General features: G+C 41.6%; 1 protein-coding gene across 3 annotated transcripts in view; it reads right to left on the reverse strand.

Moving 5' to 3' along the window:
- The window catches only part of NCAPG2 (non-SMC condensin II complex subunit G2), a 45687-nt gene that overhangs the window by 26517 nt on the left and 4548 nt on the right, over positions 1-14622 (reverse strand). For all 3 annotated transcript variants that reach the window (XM_039348589.1, XM_039348588.1, XM_039348590.1), the window contains exons 4-10: positions 8312-8491; positions 7293-7407; positions 5740-5900; positions 4621-4755; positions 3172-3266; positions 2204-2273; positions 1203-1289 (exon numbers count right to left, since the gene is read on the reverse strand). In XM_039348589.1, coding sequence (XP_039204523.1) covers positions 1203-1289; positions 2204-2273; positions 3172-3266; positions 4621-4755; positions 5740-5900; positions 7293-7407; positions 8312-8491 — 843 coding nt within the window. The remainder of the gene's footprint in view (positions 1-1202; positions 1290-2203; positions 2274-3171; positions 3267-4620; positions 4756-5739; positions 5901-7292; positions 7408-8311; positions 8492-14622) is intronic.

Genomic DNA, 14622 nt, shown 5'->3' on the forward strand with positions numbered 1-14622 from the left:
TATCCAGTTTGATGGGGTCCGGGAGAGGGGTTTCAGCAGGCAACGGGGCGCTCTCCTCACAGCGCCAATAGCTGAGCCGGGTGGCGTGAATCTGATGAGAAGTGCAATGCTGCCTAGCCCCCAGCCTGCCCAGTTTCAGCAGGCAGCAAGGTGCGAAGCTGGTGAGCTTCACACCGCCCGGCTCAACCTCTCAGCACTGTGAGGAGAGCGCCCTGCTGCCTGCCGAGACTGGGCAGGCTGGAGGCTGAGCGGCACTGCGCAGGTAACGTTGACTCTCATGCTGCTCATGGCATCCCTTCTCCCAGAGCCCACCAAGCCAGATATGTGAAGTAGGTGAGGGCCATGTGCTGGCCACTTCCAGGCAATGGTGGATTTCTTCATTCCTCACAAAGGGTGATACCTCCCCAGCTGCATTTCTTGTCTGTTTTTCTCCCTCCCTCATCTCAAATATTTTCTCACCACTCTGTACTAAGGAAGGAAAGAAGGAAAGAAGGAGAGAGAAGCCCTGCCTTAGTTCTGCCCTGCTGCCCCTTCACCATCCACTTGCCCCCTCCTCCTGGCCTATCCTGGGGATCTCCCATCCTATTGCTAAGGAAGCTTTGGATACAAAGCTGGATCTCCTCCCATGGGCCCTCATACCCATCATGAGCAACCTGGATAAGGAGAGCAAGCACAGCAGCAGCAGCAGCAGCCTTGAGGAGGTAAGTTCAGTTGGGCGCCCCCTTGGGGACGTGGGGCTGGGCTTGGTGCTGTGGGTGCTTGAGGGCCAGGCTGGGTGTTTGACCTCTGCTGCCTAAGGCTCCAGGCAGCCCCCCCCCATGGCCTGAGAGGAACAGTGAGGCTCCTCCAGTGGACCATGCCTTGGCACTTGTCCTGGTCCCACCCCCTTCTGCCAGAGACCTTCAGATCTGTCCCACTCCTGCCCAGGCCCCCACAGGCACTATTGATGCGAACGATGTAGAGCTGGCCACGCCCACCCAGTGGGCCACACCCACTCCATCCACGCCCACCCAATAGGCCGCACCCACCCTGCCACACACCCCCAGGGCAATCGCAATGCTGATGCAGCCTTCAATGAAATTGAGTTTGACACCCTGTGCTACATGAGACTGTTCTAAATTAAAGACCTTTTCAAAACTGGTGTTGGGAAGGAATCCCAAAAGGTAGTCTGAAAGAATGGCTTGAAATAACGAACACCTCACCTCTCGCACTTTAGCATGTAGTGGGGACTTCCGGGGAAGATGAACTGCGTGATGTATGAAATCCTGAATGCAGCTATATTCAATTACCTGAAATAAGAATATTTGCTTAATATTCAAAAGTTGAAAAAGCATCTTAAAGAAATAATCATACTGACTTTTAATTTGCATCCACAATGCCACTTACAAAACTCATTAAGACTGAGTCAAGAGGTCTGCCAGGATGCCTTTTTTCGATCAATTTAACTACAGGTAATCCTTGAGTTACAACCATAATGGAGCTTCCCCATTACGGTCCTAAGTCATAATAGTCATAAAACAGGTCAGTCAACAGATCAGTTTCACTTCATGTAATGCTAAGCCAAGTTTGTTTTAACCATGATTTACTGAGCCATAATTGGCTGGGTTCAACATATCAAACTAAAACAGAAATCAGTGTTCTAAATAGATTGCACTCATACCAACATCCGCTCAAATTCAAGCTTAGTATATCAGATGAATCCAGCTGTTTAGGTAATGTAATCCTCAACCACAAACCACAACTGGGAAAAGAAGTTCTGTTGCTAGTCAAGGTGGTTTTTAAGTGATTCATGCTCAATTTTACAATCTTTTTTGCTATGGTTGTTAAGTGAATCACTGCAGTTGTTAGGTAAATCACATGGCCGTTAAGTGAATCCATGTACTGACACTGCTTGTCGGAAACCCCTGGGAAGACTGCAAATGGTGATCACATACCCTGGCACTGCAACTATCACAAACACTTGCTGAATTTTGATCACATATCCATAAGGATACTGCAGGGGTGATAAAGGACTGGTCCTAAACCACTTTTTTCAGTGCTGTTATAACTTCAAATGGTTGCTAAATGAATGGTTGTAAATTAAGGACTTCCTGTACTAATATGAACACTGAAAATGCCCACTCATCTGAAAAACATGTTAATCTTTTCTTTATTTTCTTTAAATCCAATTTGTAATGATTATAATTATTCTGGAACATTATACCTCTAGTATTTCCCCTGAACTCTTCTTCCAGGCTCTGAAGTAAATCTCAGCAACATGTTTCATCAGGGACCTGGATCAGTAAAATAAAAGACACAGTATAGTGAATTTAAAGACATTTATTTAGATTCAGAAGGCATCCCGGCCTCTTGCAATTTTGTTTAACTTAAATTTTTAGTTCAGTACTTTTCAGATCTGGTAGAATATAAAACGGTTTGGCTTTAAGTCTCAGTTTTTTGTTACATTCCCTATGGCCTCTAAACCTAAAATTGCTATCTGTAATAAGTACTCTATTAAAGTCTGTTCAACGTCTCACTCTGTATCTTTCAATAATATATTTATTTTCTAGTGTTTGTGAACACATGCTTCTAAAATTTTAGCTCTTCTTCCTACTAGTCACAGTTGAGATAAACCCTAAAAATATTTTGCAAGGATCCTAAAGAAATAGCTACTTGTAAAAAAATATTTGTCATCTTTATATATTTGCCATTTTAAGTACCCAAATGGGTAAGGCGAATTTCTAAGCCAGTGGTTCTCAACCTTTTTAATGCCGCGACCCCCAACCAGTCGTAAGTTGAGGACTACTCAACCGGTCGTAAGTTGAGGACTACTCAACTGGTGCAGCACCGTTTGCAGAATGGGACTTTTGGCGGGCTCAACAGGGCAGAGACAGCCTGGACAATTCAAAAGCCAATAGAATAAAAGGGAGTAGCACAACTAAGGAAAAGGGGGGGAAAAATGGCGGACTGCGTTGTTTGGTGACCCCCATGAAATGGTCGTTCGACCCCAAATGGGGTCCCGACCCACAGGTTGAGAACCACTCTTCTAAGCAAATGGAACACTAAGCATTTCTCTGTGAGTTATTAGTGTTTCAGATTGGTAAGCAAAGGCAGGATTGCAGGACTTGCCCATGGCTGACAACCAGAATTCAGGAAACCCCAACTCACCTTCTTGGTGGAAGAGAAACTTACCTAGGAAAACACAGGAATTGATTTTTAATAGTCCCGTGTATCAACTTAATGAAATTTACATTCCATGTAAAAAGAAAACTCAAGAATCTTCTCCCCTGGAAAAATAACCAGACAATATCACTTAAGTAGATACGAACTCTTTTAAACTTACTATAGGTAGTCTTTGACTTACATTTGCTTAAGTGACCAAAGTTACAACACTAAAAAAAATGACTTATGACATTTTTTACTTATGACCATTGCAGCAGTCCCACAGTCATGTGATCAAAATTTGGGTGTTTGGCAACTGGCATGTACAATTACACTGTACTGGGGCAATGTGATAGCTATTTTTAACATTCCAAGCTGACTTCCAACAAGTAAAGTCAATAGGGGAGGCCAGATTCACTTAACAACTGTAGTAATTCGTTTAACAACTATGTCCAAAAAAAAATCATAAAATAAGGCACAACTCTTAACAATTGCCTTCCTTAGCAACATAAATTTTGGGCTCAATTATAGTTATAGATTGAGGACTATACTCATACTGCTTTTGTTTACTTAAGGCTAGAATCTTATATATTGAAGAATGGAGTATATGGCCTATTGAGTATCCAGACTTCACTCTTCCTTGAATATTACTACAAGTACCCTCAATTTACAGCCAGTCATTTGACAATCATTTGAATTTACGATGGATTTCTCCCAGGCTACTTAAGAACAGGGTTTGAAGTTCCTATGGCTAGGGAAATCTGTGGACATATGTTTGCTTTTGGGGTGCTTTGGAACCAGACCACAATTATGGACGTTTACAGTATCACATGATCATGATTTTATGTTTAGTGTTCACTTAAAAACTGCTTCATTTGCTTAACAGCTGCCAAAAAAAGATTGTGAAATAGGGCATAGTCATATGATAACCAGTTTAACAATTAGCACAACTTACACCATAATATGGTTATAAGTCAAGGAGTATCTGTAGGATTAGATTGTACAACTATGCTCTAGAAAGCTTTTAAATATGCTCACATCAAAGTGCATAATTAAATAAATTTCTAAAGAATATTAAGCAAACAAAATGTGAGCACCCAAAAAGTTAGCTTTTTTTTTTTTTCCAAAAAGGCAGGGAACCCTATCTTGCATTATTCATGATGACATATTTAACATATTTATTTTATAATAAATCTCACCCCTTCTTTAAAGTTTGTTTTCCAAATATATCTGGAGTACAGTTACTTATTTACTTACTATTTATTTAATAAATTTATAAGGCCATCCATTTTAATTACATGACTCTTGGCAGCCAACAATTATAGCAAAATAAAAACAATAAAAATGCAGCCAATAATTTAAAAAATAAATAACACCACACAGCATAAAATATCAGCCAATTTTAGCCAATGAGTTCACCATTATGGTGTACATATTGTAAGAAGTCCACACACGTTTAAAAGATATACAGATTCATACCTCTTCTTTTTTAATATAGCCTGGGCTCATATAGCACTGAAGTAACAAATCTTTAATTTCATTACTCTCTTCTGAGTCATAATCAAAACACAGCAGAGCAGAGTGAAGGTGATATAGGCGGGTTATATCTGCCTCCTAAAGGAGATGAGTTAAGATTATTTTATGACACTGATGAGGCAAGAAACATAAATCTGCAGAAAGTACAAGGAGGAGGAATGCCAAGTGTTGTGATCACCAGCAATACGCTCGATATACATGCATAAGCTTGGAGCATCATCTGTTTGGGGCTTGACCCCCTGGATCAGACATGTCAAACACAAGGCCCGGGGCCAGATGCGGCCTGCGAAGTGATGTGGCCCGCGAAGCCATCCTGGAAACAGTGAGGAAATGGCCCCCGCTGCCTTGGGCCTGACCCAGGCCGCCCGGGAGCCAATGTACAATTTTGTGGTGGCCATCTATGCTGAAATACATTCAGTCTTAGCTCCACAAGGCCATCTAGAAACAGACAGGAACCAGCCCTTGCCATGTCAGCCCCGCCCCCTGGGTGCATGCTGGGGAGGTGTCACCCTTTGTAAGGAATGGACCATGCCTTGGCACTTGCCCCGGTCCCACCCCCTTCTGCCAGAGACCCTCAGATCTGTCCCACTCCTGCCCAGGCCCCCTCAGGCACCCTTGACATGAATGATGTAGAGCTGGCCATGCCCACCTAGTAGGCCACATCCACTCCATTCACACACATCCAGTAGGCCGCACCCACCCTGACCACACCCATCTGGCCCCCCGAGGGCAACCGCAATGCTGATGTGGCCCTCAATGAAATTGAGTTTGACACCCCTGCCCTGGATGGTTCCCATGAGTTGACACTGAGCACCTACTTGCTGGGATCATAAATGTTGGAGCCTGGATGCTTTGCTACACTACCCTGGCATATAATTCAACCTACTCAGAGAGTTTACCTGCTCATCCATTCCTGCCAATGTCTCTAAAAGCATCTGACTTCTCTCAGGTTTATCCAGAGGAAAGAAAATTAAATGATTTGTGGTGTACGTTAAAATACAAAAGTGGCACAGGTCTATCTCAAACATATACAGATAATTCCATTGAATACATATTGCTTACCACAAAAGTTTTCTTCCCCAGACTCTTCTTCAGAAGCATCAAGAAAGCAGTTTTCCCAAATTGTTCTTTTCCTTCTAATCCCTTCTTCCACCAGCATTCATTAAGGCATTGAACGGCTCCCGACAGAGATTTTTCAGAATCAGGTAATGCAGAAAGAATGCCTGTAAACATAGTTATTTAATGAAAATGCAATGGGTTTGGGAGTAACAAAAAGAATGTAATCTTCAAATACCTCTAAAATGTTCATGTGGCTCTTAGATGTTACAGTAAGTATCTTTATGAAAGTCAAAGATCAGTTCATGATAAATCTCAATACAGGTAGTCCTTGGTTTACAACTATTTGAAGTTATGACAGCAATGGAATGGGTATTTTACAGCCAGTAAAGCAGCCCTGGCCTCTGTAAATGATCATGCTACCCCTCCCTCACCCACCTGCAGACACACGACTATACATCAGGTGGGTCAGCTTTAGAATCAATCATTACTTTTTACCCTCACATGACTGCAATTTACAATGATTTTTGCCAGTTTACAGCATGTTTTACACAAAAAAAATCCATCAATTCAAATGAATGGGTTTACTTAACAACCAGTGTTTGTTTAACAAGTGCCACAAAAAAGACCGGAAAATTACTTCCACTCACGTGGATGTCATGACTTATCAAACTAACAATTAATGGTCATAATTCCAGGTCCAACTGTAGCTGTATGTCAGTAAAAGAAACAGAGTGTGAGTGTGTGTGTGTGTGTGTGTGGGTGTGGGTGTGTGTGGAGTGGGTGAGTGTAAAAACAAATTGTAGAATTAATTTAGCTTTTTGATCAATCAGGACTGCATTTAGCATGATAAAGCAGAATTGAGGTATATTTAGATAGTCATTAATATCTGTGACATTACTATGCCAGTGACATCACTATGCCAATAAAAAAAAACTTTTAAAAAGTTCTTTTATTGTTAGAATTAATATACCTATATTTACATGTTCCTCAAGAAATAGCATGGTACATCATGCAAGATTAATGCAGTTCTGGATAGATTGGTGTCCAATCAAATCTCCTTGATTCTAAAAAATTAACCATAAGGTTTTCCAATCTGAAACTCATTCAATCAAAGGAACATTAAGCTTGGAAATCGGATCCCTACTCAAAGATTCAAATGATAAACACATCAGCAGAGTCAGTATTTATGTCAACATTTTAGATTACTACTTGTTATTACTGTATGAGAATCTTCAAAACAACAAAAGCTAAGCATTTATGAAGAATATACAATCATTCTAAATTGCACCACTGAAGCACAACCTCAATAAATTAAAAGTAGTTTAAGAAAATATGCCATTCCATGGGAAAAAACCACAAGCATCAATCTAGGTTAGGCATGTCAAACTCGTGATGTCACATGATATCACACGATATATCTGGACTTTTTCCCCATTGCCGGCAATGGGGTGGGCGTAGTTTCGGCGTGACGCATCCGCCCTGCGGGCTAGCAGTTTGATATGCCTGGTCTAGGACTACTGCCTGAGGCATACAGTTATATTAAATACAATACATACCATTTAATATCACCACACATTCTAAAAGAGCTTTGATGTCAATATTTTCATCTAATGTAGGAATGGATGCAATAACTATAGTTGCTACACCTTGAATAACAGCTGCAATTTGCATCTGAAAATTCAGAGATAACAATTAAAAAGAGAGCTATAGACTTCAAAAAAATATATACAAAAGTATATTTTTTTAAAAAAAAGAAGCAACGCAAAAGATCCAATAAATACATTTTTGCTGAAACTGCAAAATATCTAGCAAATAAAATTTTGAAAGAATTCTTGGCTTGGTGTTATTTGGATATAAATTCATTTGTATTAAAAAATACTCAGGTGTGTCCTCTATAGTCAATAAATATTCAATAAAATATACTCAATAAAAATCTGGATTATATTTGTGGTTTTGTTTCCCGTTTTTATGGGTGAGGGTATGAGGTTGTATACTGCTTCAAAGCCCACTGGACTTGGGTAGCTATAATAAATTTAAATAAATGAATATAAATATAAATTAAATCCCTGTAGGAAGAAAATCAAGGAAATGCCTAATTTAAATGGACAATAATTAACTAGAATCACTATTCCAATCCGAAGTATGTCAGTACAATTTTATTTAAAAAAATAGCTTGGACAATATCTACAACCCAGAGCACAGTCCAGTATTTATTTTAGATTTTAGATTTTTTTTAATCCCACCTTAATTGCTTTATAATGTGAAAACACATAAGCCTCCTATTTTCCTAACAATAATAACCCTGTGAGGAGGGTTGGACCAAGAGACACTGGTCTAAAGTCACCCAATCAAGTTTCACGCCTAAAGTAGGACTAGAACTCACAGTCTGCTGGTTTCTAGGCTAGCACCTTTAGCACTACACCAGAGGTCCCCAACTTTGGCAATTTTAAGACTTAAAGTTGCTAAGGTTGGGGACCCCTGCACTATACCAAAGTGGGCCTCTCTTACGTATGCTGCTTGTAAAAGGACATGTGCACCCAAATGTATAGCAACTAGTTTATTCAGTGCAAATTACCTGTGCTGCATTTTTTTCAGTTTCCATACAGTCATCCTTCACTCTTTGCCATTCTTCTATGGGGTTATCTAGCAAAACCTTTGCTAACAAGTCCTTTAGTCTATTCCACAATGTTTCCTTTTGCTTTCTTGGTAGCTCTTGAACCAGTTCATGTAGATCAAAGGAATCTGACGCATCCTTCTAAAAGTATAAGTCAAGAATAGCTCATCACTTAATAGATTATTTCACAGTACACCTCATTATATTGTAAAATCAAGTTTGGACTTTAAAAAGCCACCAAATACCCATTAAAAAAAGAAATTCAATTCTTTTTTTAAAAAAAAATATCCTAATTTTGAAGATTTAAAATTATGTGTCCAAATTACACATGTCCACTAGGATGATCTCTCTTACTGACAGACCTTGACTTACAACCATAATTGGAAACAGAATTTCCATTGTTAGGCAAGGTGGTTACCTAATTTTATAACCTTGGCATGGTTGTTAAGCGAATCACTGCAGTTAAGTGAGTCCAGCTCCCCCTAATTTGCTTGTTGGAAGCTGGCTGGGAAGATTGCAAATGCTGATCACATGATCCAAGGGATACTGCAATGATAATAAATACCTCTCAGTTCCCAACCATCCAAATTTTGATTAGAAAACAAAGGGGATGATGCAGTGGTTATAAATGCAAGGACCACTTATAAGATATTTTTTTCACTGCTGTTGTAAGTTTTTTTTTCAAAGATAATTTTTATTAAATTTTGAGATTTTACAAAAACAAAACAATCTTCCCCCCAACCTCCCCAACCCTCCCATTCCCTCCGACCTTCCCAGAGCTGAATATAGGCTTAATTAAAATTTCATCAAAAAATCTTTAAAAAAGATATAAACCATAAATGAATCTAACATTAGTTAGAAATCTAAATACATTAATTAGAAAAATTATAAAATAATTAACAATAGTATATATATAAAAAAAACATGAATACAGAAAATAAATGTTTAGAAAGAAAAAGAATAAAAAAAGGAAAAAAGAAGAACAAAAAGAAGAAAAAAAACAAAATATTCCATTTTAAATATAAATTATTAAAAAACTAAATAATATTTTTATATCCAACTTATGTTGTATAAAATCTATCCATTTTTTCCATACCGCAACATACTTCTCTTGTGATTGATCCTTCAAGAAAGCCGAAATCTTTGCCATTTCTGCCAAATGAGAAACTTTAAGAAACCACTCTTGCAAAGTAGGCAAAGATTCCTTCTTCCAACATTGCCCTACTAACAACCTTGCGGCTGTAATTAAATTTAACATCAATGTAATCTCCTTAGTATCACAATCAATAATGATACCTAACAAAAACAATTGTGGGGTAAATTTTACCCTCTTTCTAAAAATTCTTTGAATATTCCACCATATCTTAATCCAAAAGGCTTTTATATTTTTACACGACCACCAGATATGATAGTAGGTAGCATCCAAACATCCACATCTCCAACATTTAGGCTGTAAGTCAGGATACATACGAGACATTTTTTGTGGATCAAGGTGCCATCTGTAAGGATTGTTAGATAGCATTGCCACCAGATGGATTCGTAACTGGCTGACCAACCACACTCAGCGTATATTCCTTAATGGAGTTGCATCTACATGGAGAGAAATATGCAGAGACCTAGTACCCTTCAATATTTTCATCAATGATTTAGATCAGAGGATAGATGGGGAATTCATCAGATTTGCAGATAGTACCAAGCTGGCAGAAATAGTCAACACTTCAGAAGACAGGCTCAAAATACAGAAGGATCTTGACAGACTTGAACATTGAGCCTATCTAACAAAATGAAATTCAATGGTGACAAAAGTAAGGTCCTACATTTAGGCAAGAAAAACCAAACGCAAAGGTATGGAGTAGGTGGTACCTGACTCAATAGTAGTAACTGTGAGAGAGACAATCACTTAAATATGAGCCAGCACTGTACTGCAGCTGCCCAAAAAGTCAACAAAGCCCTAGGCTGAATTAACAAAGGGATAGAATCAAGATCACGTGAAGTATTAATATTACTTTATAATGTTTTGGTAAGACCACACTTTGAATACTGCATCGAGTTTTGGTCGCCACAATATAAAAAAGATATTGGGATTCTAGAAAGAGCGCAGAGAAGAGCAACAAAGATGATTAAGGGACTGGAGGCTAGAACATTCAAAGAGGAATGCAGGAATTGGGTGTGTCTAGTTTAATGAAGAGAAGGACTAGGGGTAATATGATAGCAGTGTTCCAATATCTCTGGGGTTGTCAGAAAGAAGAGGGTGTCAAGCTATTCTCCAAAGCGTCTGAAGGCAGGAAAAGAAGCCATGGATGGAAATTAACCAAAGAGAGAAGCAACCTAGAACTAAGGAGAAATTTCCTGATAATTAGAACAATTAATCAGTGGAACAACCTGCCTCCAGAAGTTGTGAATGCTCCAACACTGGACATTTTTAAGAAGAGATTGGACACACATTTGTCTGAAATGGTATAGGGTTTCCTGCCTGAGTAGGGGGTTGGACTAGAAGACCTCCAAGGTCTCTTCCAACTCTGTTATTCTGAGGACCATCTGTATAAGATGGAAAGTTGGACAATGAAAAGTCTGGGTCTTAAACAAAGCAATACTACAAAAGACCAAAAGAAATATAACTATCTGCTTGTTACTTTGTATAGCAATACTGTCAGAATGAATATGATCAATGATCAAATAAAATGCTAATAAAAAGAAGACTGAATGGAAATGTTCCTTTTTGGATAACAAAAGTACAATATCTAAAACAGCAATTCTCAACCTGTGGGTCGCGACCCCATTTGGGGTCGAACGACCATTTCACGGGGGTCGCCAAACAACACAGTCCGCCATTTTTTTCTCCTTTTCCTTAGCTGTGCTACTCCCTTTTATTCTATTGGCTTTTGAAAGCCAATAGAATAGACTCTCTTGAATAGAGTCTAATTCTATTGGCTTTCAAAAGCCAATAGGAATTGTCCAGGCTGTCTCTGCCCTGCTGAGCCTGCCAAAAGTCCCATTCTGCAAACGGTGCTGCAAATTGTCTGCAGCGAAGGCGAGCTGTCTGGAAGTTTCCACCCCTCCCTGCTGAGCAACTATTAAAAATGTAAGTAAAAGAGGGCCAGGGGTGGGAGGCTGGCGGGCGCAGGGAGGGTTGCTGGCGCGCATGGGGCCCGGCGGGTGCCTTATCTCCCTTGGGCTGGGCCGGTTGGTGGCCCAGCCGGTGGTTGCCCTGCGCCGTCGCTGCCCCTTGCCAGCTACGCCTCGGCCGGCGCAGGGAGAGGCACCACGCATGCGTGGCGCTCCCAGGCAGGGAAAGTCCTCGACTTACGACCGGTTGAGTAGTCCTCAACTTACGACCGGTTGAGTAGTGCTTGACTTACTACCGGTTGGGGGTCGCGGCATCAAAAAGGTTGAGAACCACTGATCTAAAAGAATCTCATTTCAGGAAATCATCACTTATGCCAAAAAGCATTCCAGCTTTCTTTTCTAAAATTCTAATATCATTTTGGCCAATTTGTTTGGTTATTTTTTTCTATTGAACATAAGCCCACCAGCATCTTAAATCTAAATGTACATTTACATCAAGAAATGATCCTTTTTTTCTTAATACTTTCATTTTATTTTGTTATAATGAACATCAATAAAACACACAGAAAAAAAGAAATGATTCCCCCAAATTTCTGCTATTTTATTACCAATAAATTATCTATTTGCCAAATCATTTATTTTTCAAGTATGTTTTTATAGGATAGTTTCTTTGGTCGTCAGATTTAAGTGTAAGATGAAAAAAAGCCTAAATTAAATAGAAATAAGATTCAAGAACAATGAATTACAAATCCACACAAAAGAAGAGGGGTTGTTCTTATCTTAATACCGATTAAGTCTGAAAAAAAAACTCCAAAGAAGTTCAGCAAAACAGAGCATTGGGAAAGACTTTTCAGTTCTTACTCTAGTCCAGGGGTAGGTTGGCTCTTTTATGACTCGTAGACTTCAACTCCCAGAATTCCTGAGGCTGGCTCAGGAATTCTGGGAGTTGAAGTCCACAAGTCATAAAAGAGCCGAGGTTGCCTACCTCTGGTCTAGTCTAACATGTAGTTTTGAAGGGAGAAGGGAAAATGATGAAAGATATGGACAGAAAAGGCTAAAGGAATGCCATCTGAGGTGCCAGTTGGATATGTTCAAAAAAATCAAGATGTTGTACAATAGTGTCATCAAAACTCCACTTGTTCTTTATGTAGGTATGTCTAGTTTATGTAGGTATGTCTAGTTTAATGAAGAGAAAGACAGGGGGGGGCATGTTTCAATATCTTGGGGGCTACCACAAAGAAGAGGGTGTCAAGCTATTTTCCAAGGCGCCTGAAGGCAGGACAAGAAGCAACGGATGGAAACTAATCAAGGAGAGAAGCAACCTAGAACTAAGGAGAAACTTCCTGACAGTGAGAACAATTAACCAATGCAAACAACCTGTCTCCAGAAGCTGTGAATGCTCCAACACTGGAAGTTTTTAAGAAGAGACTGGACAGCCATTTGTCTGAAATGGTATAGGGTTTCCTGCCTGAGCAGGGGGTTGGACTAGAACACGGGTCGGCAACCCGCGGCTCCGGAGCCGCATGCGGCTCTTTGAGCCATCTCCTGCGGCTCCGGAGCCTCCTCCTCCCCCCTCCCCCTCCTTCCTCCTGCTGGCCCCCCCAGGCTTCAGTCCCGGCTGGGGCGGCAGGAACATCACTTCCTCGGCCGTCGAGCCGGCCACGTGTCTGCCCGGGCCAGGTGGCAGTCCTGGCTGGGGCGGCGGCTGCGTCTCGCCAGGCCGGGCTGGGTGGCAGGGGGACATTGCTTCCTGTGCCATCCCTGGGCCACTCACCCGGCCATATGTCTCCCTGGGCCAGGCAGTCTGCAGCAGGGGGGCATCACTTCCTGGGCCGTCCCCAGGCCGTTCCCTAGGCAGCCGAGCTCACCATGCATCTCCCCGGGCTGGTCCGTGGGGTCCCGGGCACCTTTCAGCGACTTTTACCGCCTCCTGCCTCCGTCCCCTCCCTGCCCCTTTGGCGCCGTCTGCCTTTCTTTCTCTCTCTCTCTCTCCTCATCTGGAGAGGGGGGGGCAGAGGAAAGAGAGAAAGAGAGAGGGTGACTTGTTTGGGCAAAGAACCAATGGGGGACAAGGCGAGCTAAGTCAAAAGACACGGAACTTTCGTGCTAGCTTCTCCCGAACCCTTGTTATCCCTGCCAAAAACTCAGCTCATCCGCCCTCACTCTCTCCTCTCCTCTCTGCGAACGAGGCTGCTTGCTTCAAATGGCTTGCTACCGAGGTCCGGGAGCCAGGCAGGCGGGTAAGTCTCGATCGCAGTATTTTGTTGCTGTTGTTTTGCGCACGCGTGGCGCTGGCTGGGAACAGAGCCGAGCAAGCTCTATGGTTGGAAGTGCCTGCAGCTTAGGAGCCAGGATTTCCCCCCTCTCAGTCCCAAATCCCAAGCAGGATTCACCACTTTGGGATTGGAAGTGAGCTGCGAGGAGACGGTCTGTCTCTTTTCCTCCCCTGATCCCTTCCGCGCCGGCTACTGAGGCTCCCTGCTGGGTGCAGTCGGCTTGAAGCGGAGGAGGGGGAGGGGCCTTTCAAAGCGTGAGATTGCAACGGATGGAACAGCCTTTCAGGAGGGTGCGGATGAACTGTAGCTCTCCAGATATTGCTAACATACAGCGTTTGCTGTCCCTGCAGCAGAATTGATGAGAGGTGCTGGCATTTCTCTTGGTCAGAATGTGGTGAATCCACATTGCCCATCTCTAAAGGAGGAAGTTAAAGGTTTTGGTAGGTGAACTGGTTCTGTTAGTAAAGGGGGGGAGGTGAAGAGAAAAAGAGAGGGAGAGAGAGAGAGAGGAAAGAGAAAGGAAAGAAAGAGGAAAGAGGAAGAAAGAGAAAGGGAGAGGAAAGAGAGAGGGAGAGGGGAGAGAAAGGAAAGAAAGAGAAAGAGGGAGAAAGAGAAAGGGAGATGAAAGAAAGGGAGAGGGGGAGAGAGAAAAGAGGAAGTGAGGGGGAGAGAGGAAAGAGAAAGAGAAAAGGGAGAAAGGAAAGAAAGAGAAAGAGGAAGAAAGAAATGGAGATGAAAGAAAGGGAGGGGGGAGAGAGGGGAAAGAAATAGAAAGAGGGAGAAAGGGAGGAAAGGGAGAAAGGAAAGGAAAGAGGAAAGAGAAAGGGAGAAAGAGGAAAGGAAAGAAAAAGGGAAGAGGAGAGAAAGGAAGAAAGGATAGAAAGGGAGAAAGAGGAAAGAAAGAGAGGGAGAGGAAAGGGGGAGAGGAAA

This window comes from Crotalus tigris, unplaced genomic scaffold (assembly GCF_016545835.1).
Source record: "Crotalus tigris isolate CLP2741 ecotype Arizona unplaced genomic scaffold, ASM1654583v1 scf7180000018163.671504, whole genome shotgun sequence".
NCBI classification, from domain to species: Eukaryota; Metazoa; Chordata; class Lepidosauria; order Squamata; family Viperidae; genus Crotalus; species Crotalus tigris.